The sequence below is a fragment of the Nycticebus coucang genome, chromosome 10 (assembly GCF_027406575.1).
Source record: "Nycticebus coucang isolate mNycCou1 chromosome 10, mNycCou1.pri, whole genome shotgun sequence".
Taxonomy (NCBI): domain Eukaryota; kingdom Metazoa; phylum Chordata; class Mammalia; order Primates; family Lorisidae; genus Nycticebus; species Nycticebus coucang.
In genome coordinates, this window is record NC_069789.1 from 23533858 (window position 1) to 23550541 (window position 16684).

Sequence of the window (16684 nt, forward strand, 5' to 3'; positions counted from 1 at the left end):
CTCACGTAGGAGACATCTAACCTTGGTCACTGGATATTCTCTAGTTTTAATGAATCGTTGTGTTTATGAAGTTCATGGTCATCAAAGACGGAAATTAATTTTTAAAGCTGAGTTTTCTGCTTCTTTTCTTCTCTTCCGTTATTATTTATCTCGATGGAGAGAGCTGCCATATTCTATGTTTAGGAAAGTCATCAAAGAATGGTATTTACTTCATAGATGTTTTTGCGTGATACCATATCTATTATTCCAAATACTTTTCTAAGGCCGGGTGCAGTGGTTCACACCCGTAATCCCCTCTGACCCCCCTGACACTTTGAGAGGTCAACGTGGGAGGATTGCTTGAGGCTAGGAGTTCAAGACCAGACTGAGCAACACAGCAAGATCCCATCACTGTGAAAAGTTGTTTTAAAAAATTGTCCTGCCTACCTGGGAACCTTTGCATTTGAGGCTGCAGTGGGCTATGATGACAACAATTATACTGTTGCTGGTACCACAGAGCAAGAACCTGTCTACATAATAATAATAATAATGATAAATAATAAAATAATTTTCTAGTATAGAGTACAAGAGTGTATAGCCAGTGATAACTTCAGAATGTAACTTAATAATAGCTCTATTTTTCAGGAATCTATTAGTGACTTCTATTGGTATTACTCTGGGAAAGATGTTATTGATGAGCAAGGGCAACGCAATTTCTCCAAAGCTATCCAAGTCGCCAAACAAGTCTTTAACACTCTCACGGAGTATATTCAGGTAAAACGTTTGTCAACTGTTCTGCTATTTGAAGAAAGAAAAGTAAAAACAAGTGAACTGATCAGCATTGGATTCCATAGGAAAATACAAAACCCCTAAAGCATTTCACGTTTCCTATCAACTCATTTCCTTGTTTCTTTACCAATGACCACAATGAAACTACTAGATTGAGATGTAAATGTATAAGGAAGGAAACTGCTTCACCATTTGGCAGGTTGAGATACTATTAACTCCTTAGAGACATGAACATGATATTGGCTGTGTTGTATCTCCGGGGCCTGGAGTGCATTGTAAGCACTCCATAAATATTAAGGAAGGAAGGGAAAGAGGAGGCGGAACATTAAACCACTGAACCACTGTTTACAGCATTTCAAGAAAAGCAAGGAAGAAGTTTCACAGAAATTTAATAAGAAAGAGAAAAGCGTTTAAAAACTTCATTATGGGGGGAATGTATTATAGATAAAATTCCAAATATACTGGAGAATATTCCTTTTTTAAAATATTGATTTGTTTTATAGTCTCTTTAGGCTAAATTCCTAGGCTTAATCTCATATTTTTAAAGGATTTTATAAAATTCGGGCTTGTTTTCAATCAGAAAAACTTTCTTGTTTCCTAGCAGACCAGTTTTAGCTTTCCATTCTGTTTTCTGTCTCAGCAGCCCAGTATTGTTCTGAGTCAGTCGCTATGTGAGGACACAACAGAAGAGAAACCTACAGTTGGGTTTATTAGGCCAAACACAATCCTGTGGGGGGAAGAAAGGTTAAATACGTAACACAACAGCGGCAGCAGATTCTTTTCCCAGAGCCTCGCATAGTTATAGGTGTGAGTGACCCCTGGCCAAGGGAGGCTGACCGGTTGTGAACCTCTGCAGAGGTAGCAGGATCTTTGTTTATTTTCTGTCTGAGTGAGGAAGAGGATCCTCATTTCAGCATTTCAGGTTGAAGAATCCCCTATTGTTCTCACCCAGGCCTGGATACATCAGCACAACATTCATGTGTTCCATCCTGATTAAATAGCAGGATGGACTGGTGACGTTAGCCAGCTGGTGAATTGCGTAAAAACGGTTAATAAAAATTGTTTCCATATTCCAAATGAAACTTAAATGCTTTTGTAGGCAAGAGTGGGAATTTCTTTGTTCCTAAAATATGTAAGATTCTTTCATTTATCTTAAACTAGAAGCGTCTATCAAGCTCTTCATTTGTGCAGAACTCTTTCCTGGGTGTTTTTTCGGATTTCCAAATGAATGTGCAAAGGGTATCAGGGGAAGTCTTATGGCTTCTTGTGCTCTGTTCATTTTCATTTCTTTTCTTTATATGAATTTTTAGAATAATTATTTTTGTATTATGTATTTTAATAAATACATATTCTATTTTGGAAAATTTTTGGATATTCCGAAAGTTGTGAAGATAGTGCCAAAGGTTTCTGTATATGATTCACTCAGCTTTCCCTAATGTAGACATTTTATATAACCGTGGTACATGGTATTATAAGATATTAACATTGACACATCCTATTTACTAAATTAGAGGCTTTATTCTGATTTTACCAATTTTGCACTGATGTGTTTTTTTATTCCAGGATCCAATCCAGTTACCTCATTGCATTTAGTGAAATATATTTTAGAGAAGCCTGTCGTAATGTCATATTTACTAATAAATATTGATACCATGAATAAAATCTTATCTTTGAATGAGCTTTAGAGTGCCTTTTAGATTATAGCAATATATGTATTTCTTTTTTTTTTTTTTTTTTTTTGCAGTTTTTGGCCGGGGCTGGGTTTGAACCCACCACCTGTGGTATATGGGGCCAGCACCCTACTCCTTTGAGCCACAGGTGCCGCCCAATATATGTTGTTTTTTTATTCAAGATTTTGCTAACTGTAGAAAATATATATAAGGGGGAGATCCAAAACCATTGAAATAAAGGCAATTACCTATTAGATTGAAACGCCAATTTCAAGGAGGGAAGTGTTGGGGTTCCTTCGTGGTTGCTACTTGTCAGGGCCAGGGACTGGCCAGGTCTCCAGCCCCCTGTTTATCTAGCTATGTTCTAGACACACACCTCTATGCTGTTATCTCGCTTAGGGACAATTGCTCTTAGATGCCTGACTGCTATTTGCTTTAGCAGAAGGGAGAGAGAGAGATAGTCTTTGAGGGTGAAGCAGTCTTAGAAGAATAGATCTTAGAAAGACACCGTGATGACATTCTACAGACAGAGTAAGCGGTCCATGATAGACTACACATTCCCAACTGCCCACTCCTGCAGCCTAATATAGAGCTGATCTCATGACGCTTAACACCACAGGTGTAGAGACTGCCAATTCCCTAATGCTCTCATCTCAAGAGCTCTCATGCTTGTTAAGAGAGCTAAATCCCTCCCCATGCCCTTTTCACCAATGTGTTCCATGATTGAGCTATACAGGTATTACTTATAACTCTCACTCCTCCTAGCCATAGGCCATATGGGGAAGAAGAAGAATTGTTTGAATAAGAGGATGTTCTATGGCCAAGATTGCTAGAGAAAGACCAGGAGGTAATTTGTTTAAAAGCTTTATCTGTTCTCAACACAAGGTTGATCTGAAAGTGAGACCATCCTGCACACACATCACGAGAAGCAGGAAAGCCAGGCCATAGGCCAGGCCGGTGTGCCCTTCACATGAGCGTACAGCTCTCAGAAGCTGATTGCCTAAGGTTGAGAACGTCCTGGAAAGTATATTCAGGTTTAGGAGGAAGAATGGGTACTTTGACCTTGGGCTTACAACTCTGTCACATAAGGGTGGCCACAACAATTCTTGGTCACCTAGGGGTTGCAGAAGATCTTAACCCTTTAGAATACTTTAACATTGGATCAAAACCTTAAATATCACATGAATAGAATTATTTGTGACTTGAAGAAAAAGTAAGGTTATTTCTTTGAAGGCGCTCTACTGTTCATCTAACGCCTCTTGCACTTTCACTGTCCTGATGTTTGCACCACGCTGACACTGGGTATCAGCCACGGTGAAATCCCAAAGATCCCTTGCTTTGAAACCAGAATTGTGACAGCCAGACCAGACTAAAGGACAACCAGATATGAGGGAAACTGTAAAACTGCTGTATGTGGTGTGCTGAGTGAGCTGGATTTAAAAGTTCACAAATTAACCTGATTCCTCCTCACGGCAGTCCCTGTGCACTTGCTCTGTGGACCTCTCTTTACCACTCCTGGAATGAATCTTGTGCATCGGCCATGCTCAGAAAAATAAAATTCCTTCTGTCACTTGTTCATAAGAACTGTCTCCTAACAGCAGAGTGAGCTCATATCCGGGTGAGACGCTCCCCTCAGCCCCGTTCTGAGTTTATGCTGCAAAGCCTCAGGGTGAGGGAGAAGCAGAGTCCCCCTGTGGATCTGGAGGAGCACTGTCTGGACTCTTCACCCCCACAGGGTTCTTCTCTCCTCGTCCTCCCACTTAGCCTCAGGCTTCCACAGGGCGGCAGCTGTGGGAAGGCACCTGTAATCCCACATTGCACCGTGGAGCTGCCCTCTAGTCCCGCCTATTGTATTCTTTCTCTAATAAGGGTGTTTGGCCTTCTGGGTGCTCCAGTGCCAGTAACGTTACCCCCACAAACCTAGTCCATCTGCTGGGTCCCAACCACCTTAGAATTGCATGGCCATTTCACACAGTCGTGTTGGAACGCTCCATCCTGAGTAGCCCATAGCAGAAACACCATCTCTCTCTCTCTCTCTCTCTCTCTCTCTTTTTTTTGCTATTTGCTGTCTGTGCACACTTCGCATTCCAGGCCTTATGCTACAGAGGAGAGCTCACCCGATGGCTCTCCTGAAGCCCCTCCTCTCTCCCTTGGTGTTAGGGGAGGTGGACATAGCCCCCTCCCCATTGCAGGAGAGGTAAAGACGCTCAGCACTTGGAAAGCTCTCCCCAAAGTCTCTCCCCTTTCTGCTTGGACCCCTCATAGCCTCAGGGTGGAAAGACCTAGTGTTAGTCACCTCGCTTGCAGGTATTGAGTCTAGCACTTTGCTTTTGTCATATGGAGGTACTAAGCACTTACTGTCTCAGGCTCAGCTTTATGACCTCTCAGGGAGCTGAGACAGGACTGAGTTCCATTTCCACATTTTGTTAATATCTTCAATCCAGTGGTCTCTTTCAATGGCTTGTTTCTGGAGTAAAATCTGAAGTGTTTTAATGTGATTTCCAATTAAACTCATTAAGGAGTCATTTGTCTAAAGGAATGAATGAACTAGAAGTTTAGAATTGCCTTTTATGCAATATTTCGTTATTCTAAATAAAATCCCCATTATTTTTTTTCATGGTTGATGTGGGTGTGTTTTAAAAACTGAATGAAGATAGCACTTTTCCTTGGGGAGTAGAAATAGAAATTGTCTCCATCAAAACATTCTGCCTGCTACAACACGTACTTTTTTGTGTCATATCACCTCAGAAGCATAAGCTAAGAGAGCTAAGTGTGTTAAAAGATAAACTTTAGGCATATTAAAATTTTAACGAGTTTATTTGAACATTAAACTATTCGTAAATTTGGCAGCACCAGAAGGGTGGTTGGCTGTCCACCAGGGGGCAGGGAGGGGGGGTTTTGTAAGGTCTTCCTGGAAATGTGACCAAAAAAAAACACGGAAAGAAAAGAATTTGGTTAAAATGGAAATCCCCTAATTAGAGGCTCATTGGCAGTTTCTAACTAGAAAAGACTCTAGGCAGAAGTGAATTGGTGCTTCTGATTGGTGAAGCTTAAGTTTACATTGAGTTTGGATCTGCCTGTGGAGGAACCCAGCGGACCGAGCCATCTCAGCCAAAGGGCCTCCCAGTTAATTATTTTAACAGACTCCAGTTGCTTTGGATTTGGGATTCAAGAAATTAATAACCAAATATTATTCTTCTAAAAATCTTTGTGGTTTGTGCCATTTGTAAAACAGTTGTACAATTAAGACAACATTGGAGAGGGTGGCACCTGTGGCTCCGTGAGTAGGGCGCTGGCCCCGTATGCCGAGGGTGGCGGGCTCAAACCCAGCCCCGGCCAAACTGCAACAAAAAAATAGCCGGGCGTTGTAGCGGGCGCCTGTAGTCCCAGCTACTCGGGAGGCTGAGGCAAGAGAATTGCGTAAGCCCAAGAGTTAGAGGTTGCTGTGAGCCGTGTGACGCCACGGCACTCTACCCGAGTGCAGTACAGTGAGACTCTGTCTCTACAAAAAAAAAAAAAAAAAAAAATGTTGGAGAGGGTTGTTTTTGTTTATGTGGATGCTTTATTCAAATGATCTCGATTTAGGAGTAATGAGTAAATCGCTTCTCATCTTAAGCATGTTCTCAAGATTCTTTTCAAGACAAGATGGTGGCTACTAAGGGGTTCGGCTTCACGGCCTAAACATGTGCACCTTACTCTTGTCTTCCCAATGATAGAGATCAAAGCCAGACAAAAACAAAATGATTCACAGGACATAAAAATCTCTGAGAAATGTTTTCTGGGGATTTATTGAACATTTCAAGGAACATGCTTATCTCTTAAGAATACCCTTATCATCATGGTATCTCTTTCATTTACTTTTGGTAGATAGGCTGCTGACAGTGAGATATGTAAACACCAAGTTAGTTTTGTTCTTGTTACTGTAAAGTTTATTCTGGCAAATCAGTTATTTAGAATGATTACTATCTGTTTATGCTCCAGGGTCCTTGCACCGGGAACCAGCAAAGTCTGGCGCACAGCAGACTGTGGGATGCAGTGGTGGGTTTCCTTCATGTGTTTGCCCACATGCAGATGAAGCTGTCTCAGGTAAGTGAGCCACCTGCCATCATCCTCCACGGCAAACTGGACACGTCATCATCGGCACATTAAACATGCTTTCTTACGTCTGAACGTTATCCTTGGTAGATTGCTGTTTCATGCTTCTTTTACTCTACATTAAAAAAATAAATTTAAATAGAACTTCATACAAGCTGAAAATAGATGGGAGTTATTATTCAGATTTGAGAGCAACCAGATATTAAGAAATTAAATGTAAATGGCGACATAAAACATTAGAGTCCCCAAACATTGTACATTACACCATCCTTACAGATGTATTTCCCCAAAACTGATCACTGGAATTGAATAGGATTTTAGACCCATTGTAAATCTCTTGTTAAAGGGAGACAATTATTTTTTGGAGGGTCATAAATAAGCAGGTGTTCTCGGTAGGGTGATATGAAAATTTATAAGCATCAGCAAATGAAGACTACGATTTTCCACCATGTTTCGTGTTCACCTGAGAGTGCCTGTTGAAATCATCAGCTTGTTATTTTCTCACTGGGGTATCTATCTCATCTGAAACCAAAAGACCCATGCATAGAAAAGTTCTTCATACAGATCTTGAGTGTTTGATGTGGAGAATTTTGACGGTATATTGAGATCTGACTTATCTGTAAGGGCCTGGGTATTTGCTCAGCAGTCAGGGAGAAGGAAGAATGCTAGATTTAAAGACAGAGTTGTGCCTTTCCAATCCCGCGTTGTCCTCCCTTGCCCGTGATCTGGGCCGGTTCCCTCTCCTCTGAGGCCTTGTTTCCTCTGTAGTAAAGGGAGGACGTTCAAACATGTGCCCTGGACTGTGAGCAGGAGCATGTTGTCAAAGATAAACAAAGCTGGATGCTAATTACACTAAAGGACAGATTTTAATCAATATTAACTATTGCACCAGGAAAAAGAGTTAAGGTGAATGAACTCAACTTTGTACAGAGGTGACTGGGTATTTTAGAAGGAGAATGAAGCGAGGGGGTGAGGGAGTGGAGGGAATGGGGAGGAGGGCAGAGGGAGGGGGATTGGTGGGATTACACCTGCGGTGCATCTTACAAGGGTATATGTGAAACTTAGTAAATGTAGAATGTAAATGTCTTAACACAATAACTAAGAAAATGCCAGGAAGGCTATGTTAACCAGTGTGATGAAAATGTGTCGAATGGTCTATGAAACCAGTGTATGGTGCCCCATGATCGCATTAATGTACACAGCTATGATTTAATAATAATAAATAAATAAATAAGGAAAGAAAGGAAAAAAAAAGAAAGAAAGAAGGTGAGAAGGGCTCAGTAGAGTCTGGGCAGTGAAACATTACAAAGCTTTCATTGGTATAGGTGTGAGTGGGCCAGGTATGTCTGCTAACTGGTAGTTACCAGAGTCAGGGTCTATCCTCTAGAGCAGTGGTTCTCAACCTTCCTAATGCTGTGACCCTTTAACACAATTCCTCATGTTGTAGTGACCCCCTACCATAGAATTATTTTCGTTGCTACTTCATTTTAAACCAGCGGTTCTCAATCTGTCGGTCGCAACACCTTTGGGGGTCAAACGACCCTTTCACAGGGGTCACCTAAATATATCCTGCAATTCAGATATTTACGTGACGATTCATAACAGTAGCAAAATTACAGTTATGAAGTAGCGATGAAAATAATTTTATGGTTGGGGGTCACCACCACCTGAGGAACTGTGTTAAAGGGTCACGGCCTTAGGAAGGTTGGGATCCCCTGACCTAGAGACTGGGAGACGGAGGTCTTATTCTCAGTTATCATCTGAACAGTAAATCTGGGGGCAGCCTTGAGTTTTCCTGGTCAGGTATTTCAAGGCAGGGACTAAGGTCCTCTTAGGGACGCAGCCTTGAGCTGTTAGAAACTACATTAGCATCTGTTCAAGTCTTTGTAGGCCAAGATGGAGGCCAAGTTGTGAAGAGGGTTCAGAGGAGCTTGGCTAGAATTTGGTCAAGGAGAGAATGTTTGTCAGTATCTAGTTATTATTGGCATCAGCCAAATATGGGAATTGCATTATTCATGTATCTAATCACTACTGACATTTTAACAAAAAAAAAAAAAAAAAAAAACAGCCTGAACCAAACCTATACACTCACAAGAGTTCTCATTCTGAAATATATAATGATTGTATTAACACCAAGTGCGACCCAGCACTTATCCCTGGATTATAGACAGCACAGGGTAACAGCTACTTAGAAAGGAAAAGTTTCATCTTCCCAGCAGCTTAGAAATTTAGCTTCATATGAAAAAAAAAAAGGTACCTTGTATAATTTTTTATGAAAAGGGATAATTTAAATAAAAATAAAATATTTGATGAGATGTAGATTGTTCTGTAGATACGGATAAGATCCCTATTTCCAGGTCCTGGGTCTAACCATAGTGATATTTAGAATAAACATGTCTGCGAAAAAGAATTCTTTTTTCAGGTACAAAGTTAGAAGCAAAAAACAAACAAACCCAGAAAATTTTGGCCAGAGAAAAATTAGAACGCTTAGTGAAATTGATAATAAGTTTCCTTATGTAGCATTGGTCATACTTTTTAGTTAGGTTTACATAAGGTAAGTGTATCTCATATGTTAACTTATATGCCTATTTTTTTCTAGAATAAGTTGATTTGTACATGTATGGAGTTAGAAAAAAAGAAAAAATGCAAGTGACTGAGGCGTGTCAAGTGTGCAGAAGCCGAGTCTGCCTGGTCTGGAGACTCCCCCAGTGTGTCACCTCCTCCGTGTTCTTGCTAGATGTTTTCATGGCCGTTACAAACACTTTAATGAACAAGAGTGAAATAAATAGTAAATACTCTTTAATTCTGAATGGTATCTATTTTTAATAAGCTACATACTTATATTTGGCCTTCTGTTCTTAAATGCTTCAAAGTGCTTGCTACTGGCAGAGAAGTCGCTTTTTATGAGAATTAGTGTATTTACTGCATGGGTTTTTTTGTATTATCTCAAATGCAATATGTTCATATTTTCAGGATTCCAGTCAAATTGAGCTATTAAAAGAACTAATGGATCTCCAGAAGGACATGGTGGTCATGTTGCTGTCTATGTTGGAAGGTAGTTTCAATTTATACCTTCAAGTTCCTTTTGTTTATTTTTTTATTTCAGGGATCAGTGTGTGCTTGTTTATAGAGTTAGCATGCAGCAAAGAATAAAATAACACTAATGTATGATGAATACCTTGATTTATTGCTGGCTTTATTCTCTTTCTCAAGTTAGAATTTCTTTTTAAAGGGAAGCTGGGTGTAGTGACTTTTGCCTATTATACTAGCACTTTGGGAGGGTGAGGCAGGAGGATCACTTAAACCCAGGAATTCAAGACGAGCCTAAGCAATATAGCCAGATCCCATCTCTACAAAAAAAATTTTTTTTTTTTTTTTTTGTAGAGACAGAGTCTCACTTTATGGCCCTCGGTAGAGTGCCGTGGCCTCACACAGCTCACAGCAACCTCCAACTCCTGGGCTTAAGCGATTCTCTTGCCTCAGCCTCCCGAGTAGCTGGGACTACAGGCGCCTGCCACAACGCCCGGCTATTTTTTTGTTGCAGTTTGGCCGGGGCTGGGTTTGAACCCGCCACCCTCGGCATATGGGGCCGGCGCCCTACTCACTGAGCCACAGGCGCCGCCCCAAAAAAAATTTTTTAAGAAGTTGAGCATGGTAGTGGGTGGGTACCTGTCGTCCTAGCTACTTGGGAAGCTGAGGCAGGAAAATTGCTGAAGCCCAGGAGTTTGAGGTTGTTGTGAGCTATGATGACACCACTGTACTCTACCCCAGACAACAGAGCGAGACATTGTCTTTAAAAATTTTATATACATATATATATATGTATGTATATATAGATAAATAAATAGATAATAGCACTTGCCTTGTAGGCATCAAAACATTAAATAAGATATTGTCTGTAATAGTGATTTTTCAACCCTACAGCACTGGGAAAATGGATTTCAGCTTATGGCTGTTTGCCCCACTTTATCTAAAACATGTTGCTTCTTTGATCATATTGAAGAAAACAAAGTCAACTTTTGTTCAAATACTGTTTTATACGTATCGGTCTAATTGCTTTGTAAATATGGTTTACATGTGTTTGTGTAACCACTCTTTGAAACTATAGTTTACAAACAATTATCTGTCTTTTCCTGGGACTTCATTTATTGAAAGACAGACAAGGAGAAACTCTTGATTCAGACGTTATAAAAGATCTCTATTGTTATTTTCTCTGTGTCAAGCAGGGTTACTTTAAACAACTGCAATTGTTTTACCACCAGGTAATGTTGTTAATGGAACAATCGGCAAACAGATGGTCGATATGCTTGTGGAATCTTCCAACAATGTAGAAATGATTCTCAAATTTTTTGACATGTTTTTAAAACTAAAGGATCTGACATCTTCCGATACATTTAAAGAATACGACCCTGATGGCAAAGGAGTCATTTCCAAGAGGGACTTCCACAAGGCCATGGAGAGCCACAAGCACTACACGCAGTCAGAGACGGAGTTTCTTTTGTCTTGCACGGAGATGGATGAAAATGAAACCCTTGACTATGAAGAGTTTGTCAAACGGTTCCACGAACCTGCGAAGGACATCGGCTTCAACGTCGCCGTACTCCTGACCAATCTTTCCGAGCACATGCCCAATGACACCCGGCTGCAGACATTCCTAGAATTGGCAGAGAGTGTGCTGAATTACTTCCAGCCCTTTCTGGGCCGCATTGAGATCATGGGAAGTGCCAAACGCATCGAGAGGGTTTACTTTGAAATCAGTGAGTCCAGCCGAACCCAGTGGGAGAAGCCGCAGGTCAAGGAGTCTAAGAGACAGTTCATATTCGACGTGGTTAACGAAGGCGGCGAGAAGGAGAAGATGGAGCTCTTTGTTAACTTCTGCGAGGACACCATCTTCGAAATGCAGCTGGCAGCTCAGATCTCAGAGTCGGATTTGAACGAGAGGTCGGCCAATAAAGAAGAAAGTGAGAAGGAGAGGCCGGAAGAGCAGGGGCCCAGGATGGGTTTCTTCTCCATTCTGACCGTCAAGTCAGCCCTGCTGGCTCTCAGGTACAACGTCTTAACCCTCCTGCGAATGCTCAGTATCAAGAGCCTGAAGAAACAGATGAAAAAAATGAAAAAGATGACCGTGAAAGACATGGTCACGGCCTTCTTTTCATCCTACTGGAGTGTGTTTCTGACTCTCTTGCACTTCGTGGCCAGCGTTTTCAGAGGCTTTTTCCGGATTGTCTATAGCCTGCTGCTGGGAGCAAGCTTAGTAGAGGGTGCTAAGAAGATCAAAGTGGCTGAACTCTTAGCCAACATGCCGGACCCCACTCAGGATGAGGTCAGGGGCGATGGGGAGGAGGGAGAGAGGAAGCCCATGGAGGCCACCCTGCCTTCTGAAGACCTGGCCGACCTAAAGGAACTGACAGAGGAAAGCGACCTCCTTTCGGACATATTTGGCTTGGATCTGAAGCGGGAAGGGGGACAGTACAAATTAATCCCTCACAATCCTAACGCCGGCCTCAGCGACCTGATGAGCAACCCTGTCCCAATTCCCGAGGTACAAGAAAAATTTCAGGTAACTTTTAAGTCACAGCAGTGCTCTCTCTGTGGATGTCAGGTGGGAATCATAAATGAACTTGAGACCAGGTCACATGCTAGCACCAGAGAGGTATTAAATATATGACTCAAATTCCAAAAGAGAAATACAATTGGTTGACAAAGCTTGCCTTTTTAAGATTGTTTAGACATTATTAACTTCTCTTAAACTATAATGGGATAGCATAAGTACCCCACTCATGACTTTGTCAATGGAGCCATCATTCCCGCTACAAATATTTCTTTAGTATTTACCATGTATCTGGTGCCAGTAGACCATAAGGAATGAAAAGGTAAGATGTAATCCTTTGAATTGCTTTAAACAGCTTATTAGAGCGATAAAACTAACACGCGTGAAGAAATTAGGACTGGGGCGGAGCCTGTGGCTCAAGGAGTAGGGCACCGGCCCCATATACCAGTGGTGGCAGGTTCAAACCCAGCCCCGAACAAAAACTGCAAAAAAAATTAGGAATGATTAAATGCTAAATAGTATAGGCAGTACACAGTGGGGGTTGCTTAAATTGAGAAAATGGAAACTCTGGAATGGTTTAAAGTAGTTAGATGACAGGTGCGACCTAAATTGGCCTTGAAGGAAGAGTAAGATTTGGGTAGGTAGATAAGGTAAAGAAAGGTATGTCTAAAATGAGAAAACCAAGGGGGAGGGAGCCCAAAAGTCCATTGCTCCTGCTGGTGCAGAAGGTGAGTACACAGGAGAGGAAGATGTTTGGGCCCTTCTGTCTCAGTATGAGCAAAGGTTATGGTTTGACCCACGGCTGTGTGGCTGCCTAGACCCATCCAGAGGTGATGTGTAATCCTGCTTTTCTTTCCCCCCATTGACTCATTCAAGGAACAGAAGGCAAAAGACGAAGAAAAAGAAGAAAAAGAAGAAACCAAATCTGAACCCGAAAAAGCTGAGTATGTCTGATTTCATGTAATTTCGTGTTTTAGGAAGTCTTTTTTCCTTACACTCTGTCTTCAGGAGCTGTAAAGGAACCACAGGATGAAATCTGCCATCTGTCTGGGTGGGAGACCTCAGCCCTGGGCAGGGATGAATGTAGAGTCATTCTACATTTCAGACACTCCCACCCCTGCCGTTCTAGCCCTTCCCTCCTTGTTCCCTAAGGATTCCCTTTGTATGATGCTGTCAGCAGAAAAGACTCAACGATTCCAGGGAATACTCCCTGTAAGAGGACCTTTGGCCCCGGTTCTAGCCTTAAGTTATGCTTTCTTTCTTTTTTTTTTTTTAAACGTTATTATTATTATTTTTTTTTATTAAATCATAGCTGTGTACATTAATGTGATCATGGGGCACCACACACTGGTTTCATAGACCGTTTGACACATTTTCATCACTCTGGTTAACATAGCCTTCCTCGCATTTTCTTAGTTATTTTGTCCTTTTAAAGAAGAGAGAAAACAAGCATTCTAAGTGTCATTGCATAGAATCTTGTGGAGTTATGTTTTGAAAGCCTCATCCCAGGGCCAGGAGGGTTTGTAAAAATACAGACTCACCGCCCCCCCTTCCTCACCCCCCCAATAAGACATTCTGACTCAGCAGGTCTGCTGTGGGACCTAGGAGTCTTCACTTTCTCCAGCACTCCTGGTGCTGTGGGGCATAATTATAAATGCAACAATAAAAATAAAGAGTGAAACCTGCAGTTCCCTCATAATATTGGGTTTCTGTTAAGAATGGAAGCCTGTATCTTTCTCCATGGTTAGGTAGTTATGTACGCACAATTTGAAAAGTTGAAGAAAGAAATAAAAATTGGTAGGTGCCTTGGTGTTACAGTTCTCACAGAGCACTTTGCCTTTTCTCACCTATTCTGTTATTTTCCTCGGCCTGTTTTCATTGTGTGTCCTCTGGAGTCAGCACCATTCATTGTTACAGATCTGGCACTGCTGAGTCAGGTGTAAAAATGGCCCCACAAATGAATTCTAGGATAAAAAGGACAGGCCACAGCATGCATTTCACTGGTGCTTCTTTAGTGTTACAAATAATTAGATATATCTCATATGACTTAAGGTTAAGTGTAGCTTATTTATCACATGTGTGTTATGTGTATGGGACTTCACTTTAAGGACAGATTGACATTTGCATCTAGAGTATATCAAATGTCAGTGTTTCCATTTCCATTATTGTCTGGAATGCATGTAAGAGTAATACAGTTAATTATACTAAATTAATACATTTTATTTAATCAATAAAATAAATTAAAATTAAAACATGTCATTGTATATTGACATACATTATAGGTATGAACAACCAAGTGTGTAGGTGTCTAATTTTAAATCTTAATAACCAGACAGTGATGAAAACTAAACATTAAAATCATAATAATTTAGAAATAAGGTATGTCGGAAAGTCACAGCAAAAGAAGCTGCTCAGGTGTGGTGGCTCATGCCTATAATCCTAGCACCGTGGCAGGCCAAGGCAGGTGGATTGTTGAGCTCAGGAGTTCAAGACCAGCCTGAGTAAGAGCAAAACCCCATCTGTACTAAAAAAAAAAAAAATGGAAAAACTAGCCAGGTATGGTGGTACATACCTGTAGTTCTAGCTACTTGGGAGGTTGAGGCAAGAGAATCTTGTGTGCCCAAGAGTTTGAGGTTGCTGTGAGCTATGATGATGCCACAGCACTCTACCGAGAGCAACAAAGTGAGACTCTGTCTCCAAAGAAAGAGTTCATTGCTATTCTTTTTCAGTTAATGTTTTTATTGCACAATTGACAGGGAACCTGAAAAGTGTAGCTATAAAGATTCCTCAAGACTGTAAAATGTCCTCTAGATTAGAACTTCACAGAATTATCTGTCTACAGGGTACTATAAATGGCAGGAAATCCTACCTGATCCTAAATTTAGAATATTATCATTCATGGTACAGAAATTAGTCACCAATCATTTCTTTTTGTCTCTCTCTCTGTTTTTGTTTTTTTTTTGTTTTTTTTTTTTTGAGACATGGTCTTCCTCTCCGTAGAGTACCCTGGCATCCTAGCCCACAGCAACCTCAAACTCATGGGCTCAAGCGATCCCCTGACTCAGCCTCCAGAGTAGCTGCAACTACAGGCACCTACCACAACACCTGGCTAATTTTTCCATTTTTAATAGAGACAGGGTCTCATTTTTGCTAAGGCTGGACTTGAACTCCTGAGCTCAGGCAATCCACCTGCCTTGACCTCCCAGAATGCAAGGATTACAGGCATGAGCTACCATGACCCGCCAAGAAATCCGTTTTTAAACGGATTTGCTATGATCCAAAATATTTGTTCACTTACATGTTTTTATACAATGCCTGTTCTTTAGTTTCTGGATAGCTGATATGTCTTTCCTTTATTTTCACAGGGGAGAAGACGGAGAAAAAGAGAAGACCAGAGATGACAAGGCTAAACAGAAGCTGAGGCAGCTCCACACACACAGATACGGAGAACCAGAAGTCCCAGAGTCTGCATTCTGGAAGAAAATCATAGCGTATCAACAGAAACTTCTAGTAAGATGTTTTAGAATGCATAGCATTACTGATATGTTGTAAGACCATAATAATTCAGGCTCAGTAAACATTTATTGACCTCTGGGGTAGCAATAAGGGAACCAGTTCATGTGTGTAGAGCATTATATTTTACTTTTTCATCTAGGTGTGTTTATTTTTTTATAATGAAGGCCATTGGTCCCTAGCTCCCTATTGTCAAACCCTTAATCTCTACACACGTTCGCACTTGGAAACCCTTCAATTTAATGACTGCTACCCTGTTTTCCCAAAAATAAGACAGTGTCTTATTTTAAGGTGTGCTCCCAAAGATGCGCTAGGTCTTATGTTCAGGGAACGTCTTATCTTTCCTGTAAGTAGGTCTTATTTTTGGAGGATGTCTTATTTTCGGGGAAACAGGGTAGTATAGCACTACCAGTGGTTTCCCACAGAGACATTAGGACAGGTCAGTTAACCAGAGATTCTGTAATAGATGAGGGCAAAACATGCCTGATGGGGTGCAAGTAATTCTCACTAATGTTCCAGAACTGAATTAGTCATTATTTCTATACTATCACACTTTTATTTAAAAATCCAGTTATAGGGAGGCGCCTGTGGCTCAAAAGAGTAGGGCACCAGCCCCATGTGCCAAAGGTGGCAGGCAGGTTCAAACCCAGCCCTGGCCAAAAACTGCAAAAAAAAAATAAAATAAAATAATTAAAATCCAGTTATAAAAACATGAACTCAATGAGCCAACTTTACTTTTATGATAAGAAGGTCTGTTCAAAATTATCCTTCATATACAGACAAGTAAAAGAAAAATGAGAGAGTGAAGAGAGAGATGATGGGTAGCATCGGATATATTTTGTAGAAGTGTTCCCTAAATTAGTAAAACATAATTCATATCTTAAAAACAAGCAAAAATAGACAGTTATCTGTCTCTTTTAATTGGAATTTTGTGGGGCGAGATAAGTCTTTTAACCAGGCTGGTCTTGAACCCCTGGCTTTAAGTGAACCTCCTGCCTCAGCCTCCTTGGTAACTGGGATTACAGGTGTGAGACACTGCAGCCTGCCACACTGGAATTCTTAAAAATCTTATTGAAAAGGGCGGCGC

General features: G+C 41.0%; 1 protein-coding gene across 3 annotated transcripts in view; it reads left to right on the forward strand.

Annotated features, from left to right (window-relative positions):
* The window catches only part of RYR2 (ryanodine receptor 2), an 830565-nt gene that overhangs the window by 767798 nt on the left and 46083 nt on the right, over positions 1-16684 (forward strand). For all 3 annotated transcript variants that reach the window (XM_053605591.1, XM_053605592.1, XM_053605593.1), the window contains 6 exons: positions 625-753; positions 6420-6524; positions 9507-9588; positions 10796-12093; positions 12961-13028; positions 15450-15594. In XM_053605591.1, coding sequence (XP_053461566.1) covers positions 625-753; positions 6420-6524; positions 9507-9588; positions 10796-12093; positions 12961-13028; positions 15450-15594 — 1827 coding nt within the window. The remainder of the gene's footprint in view (positions 1-624; positions 754-6419; positions 6525-9506; positions 9589-10795; positions 12094-12960; positions 13029-15449; positions 15595-16684) is intronic.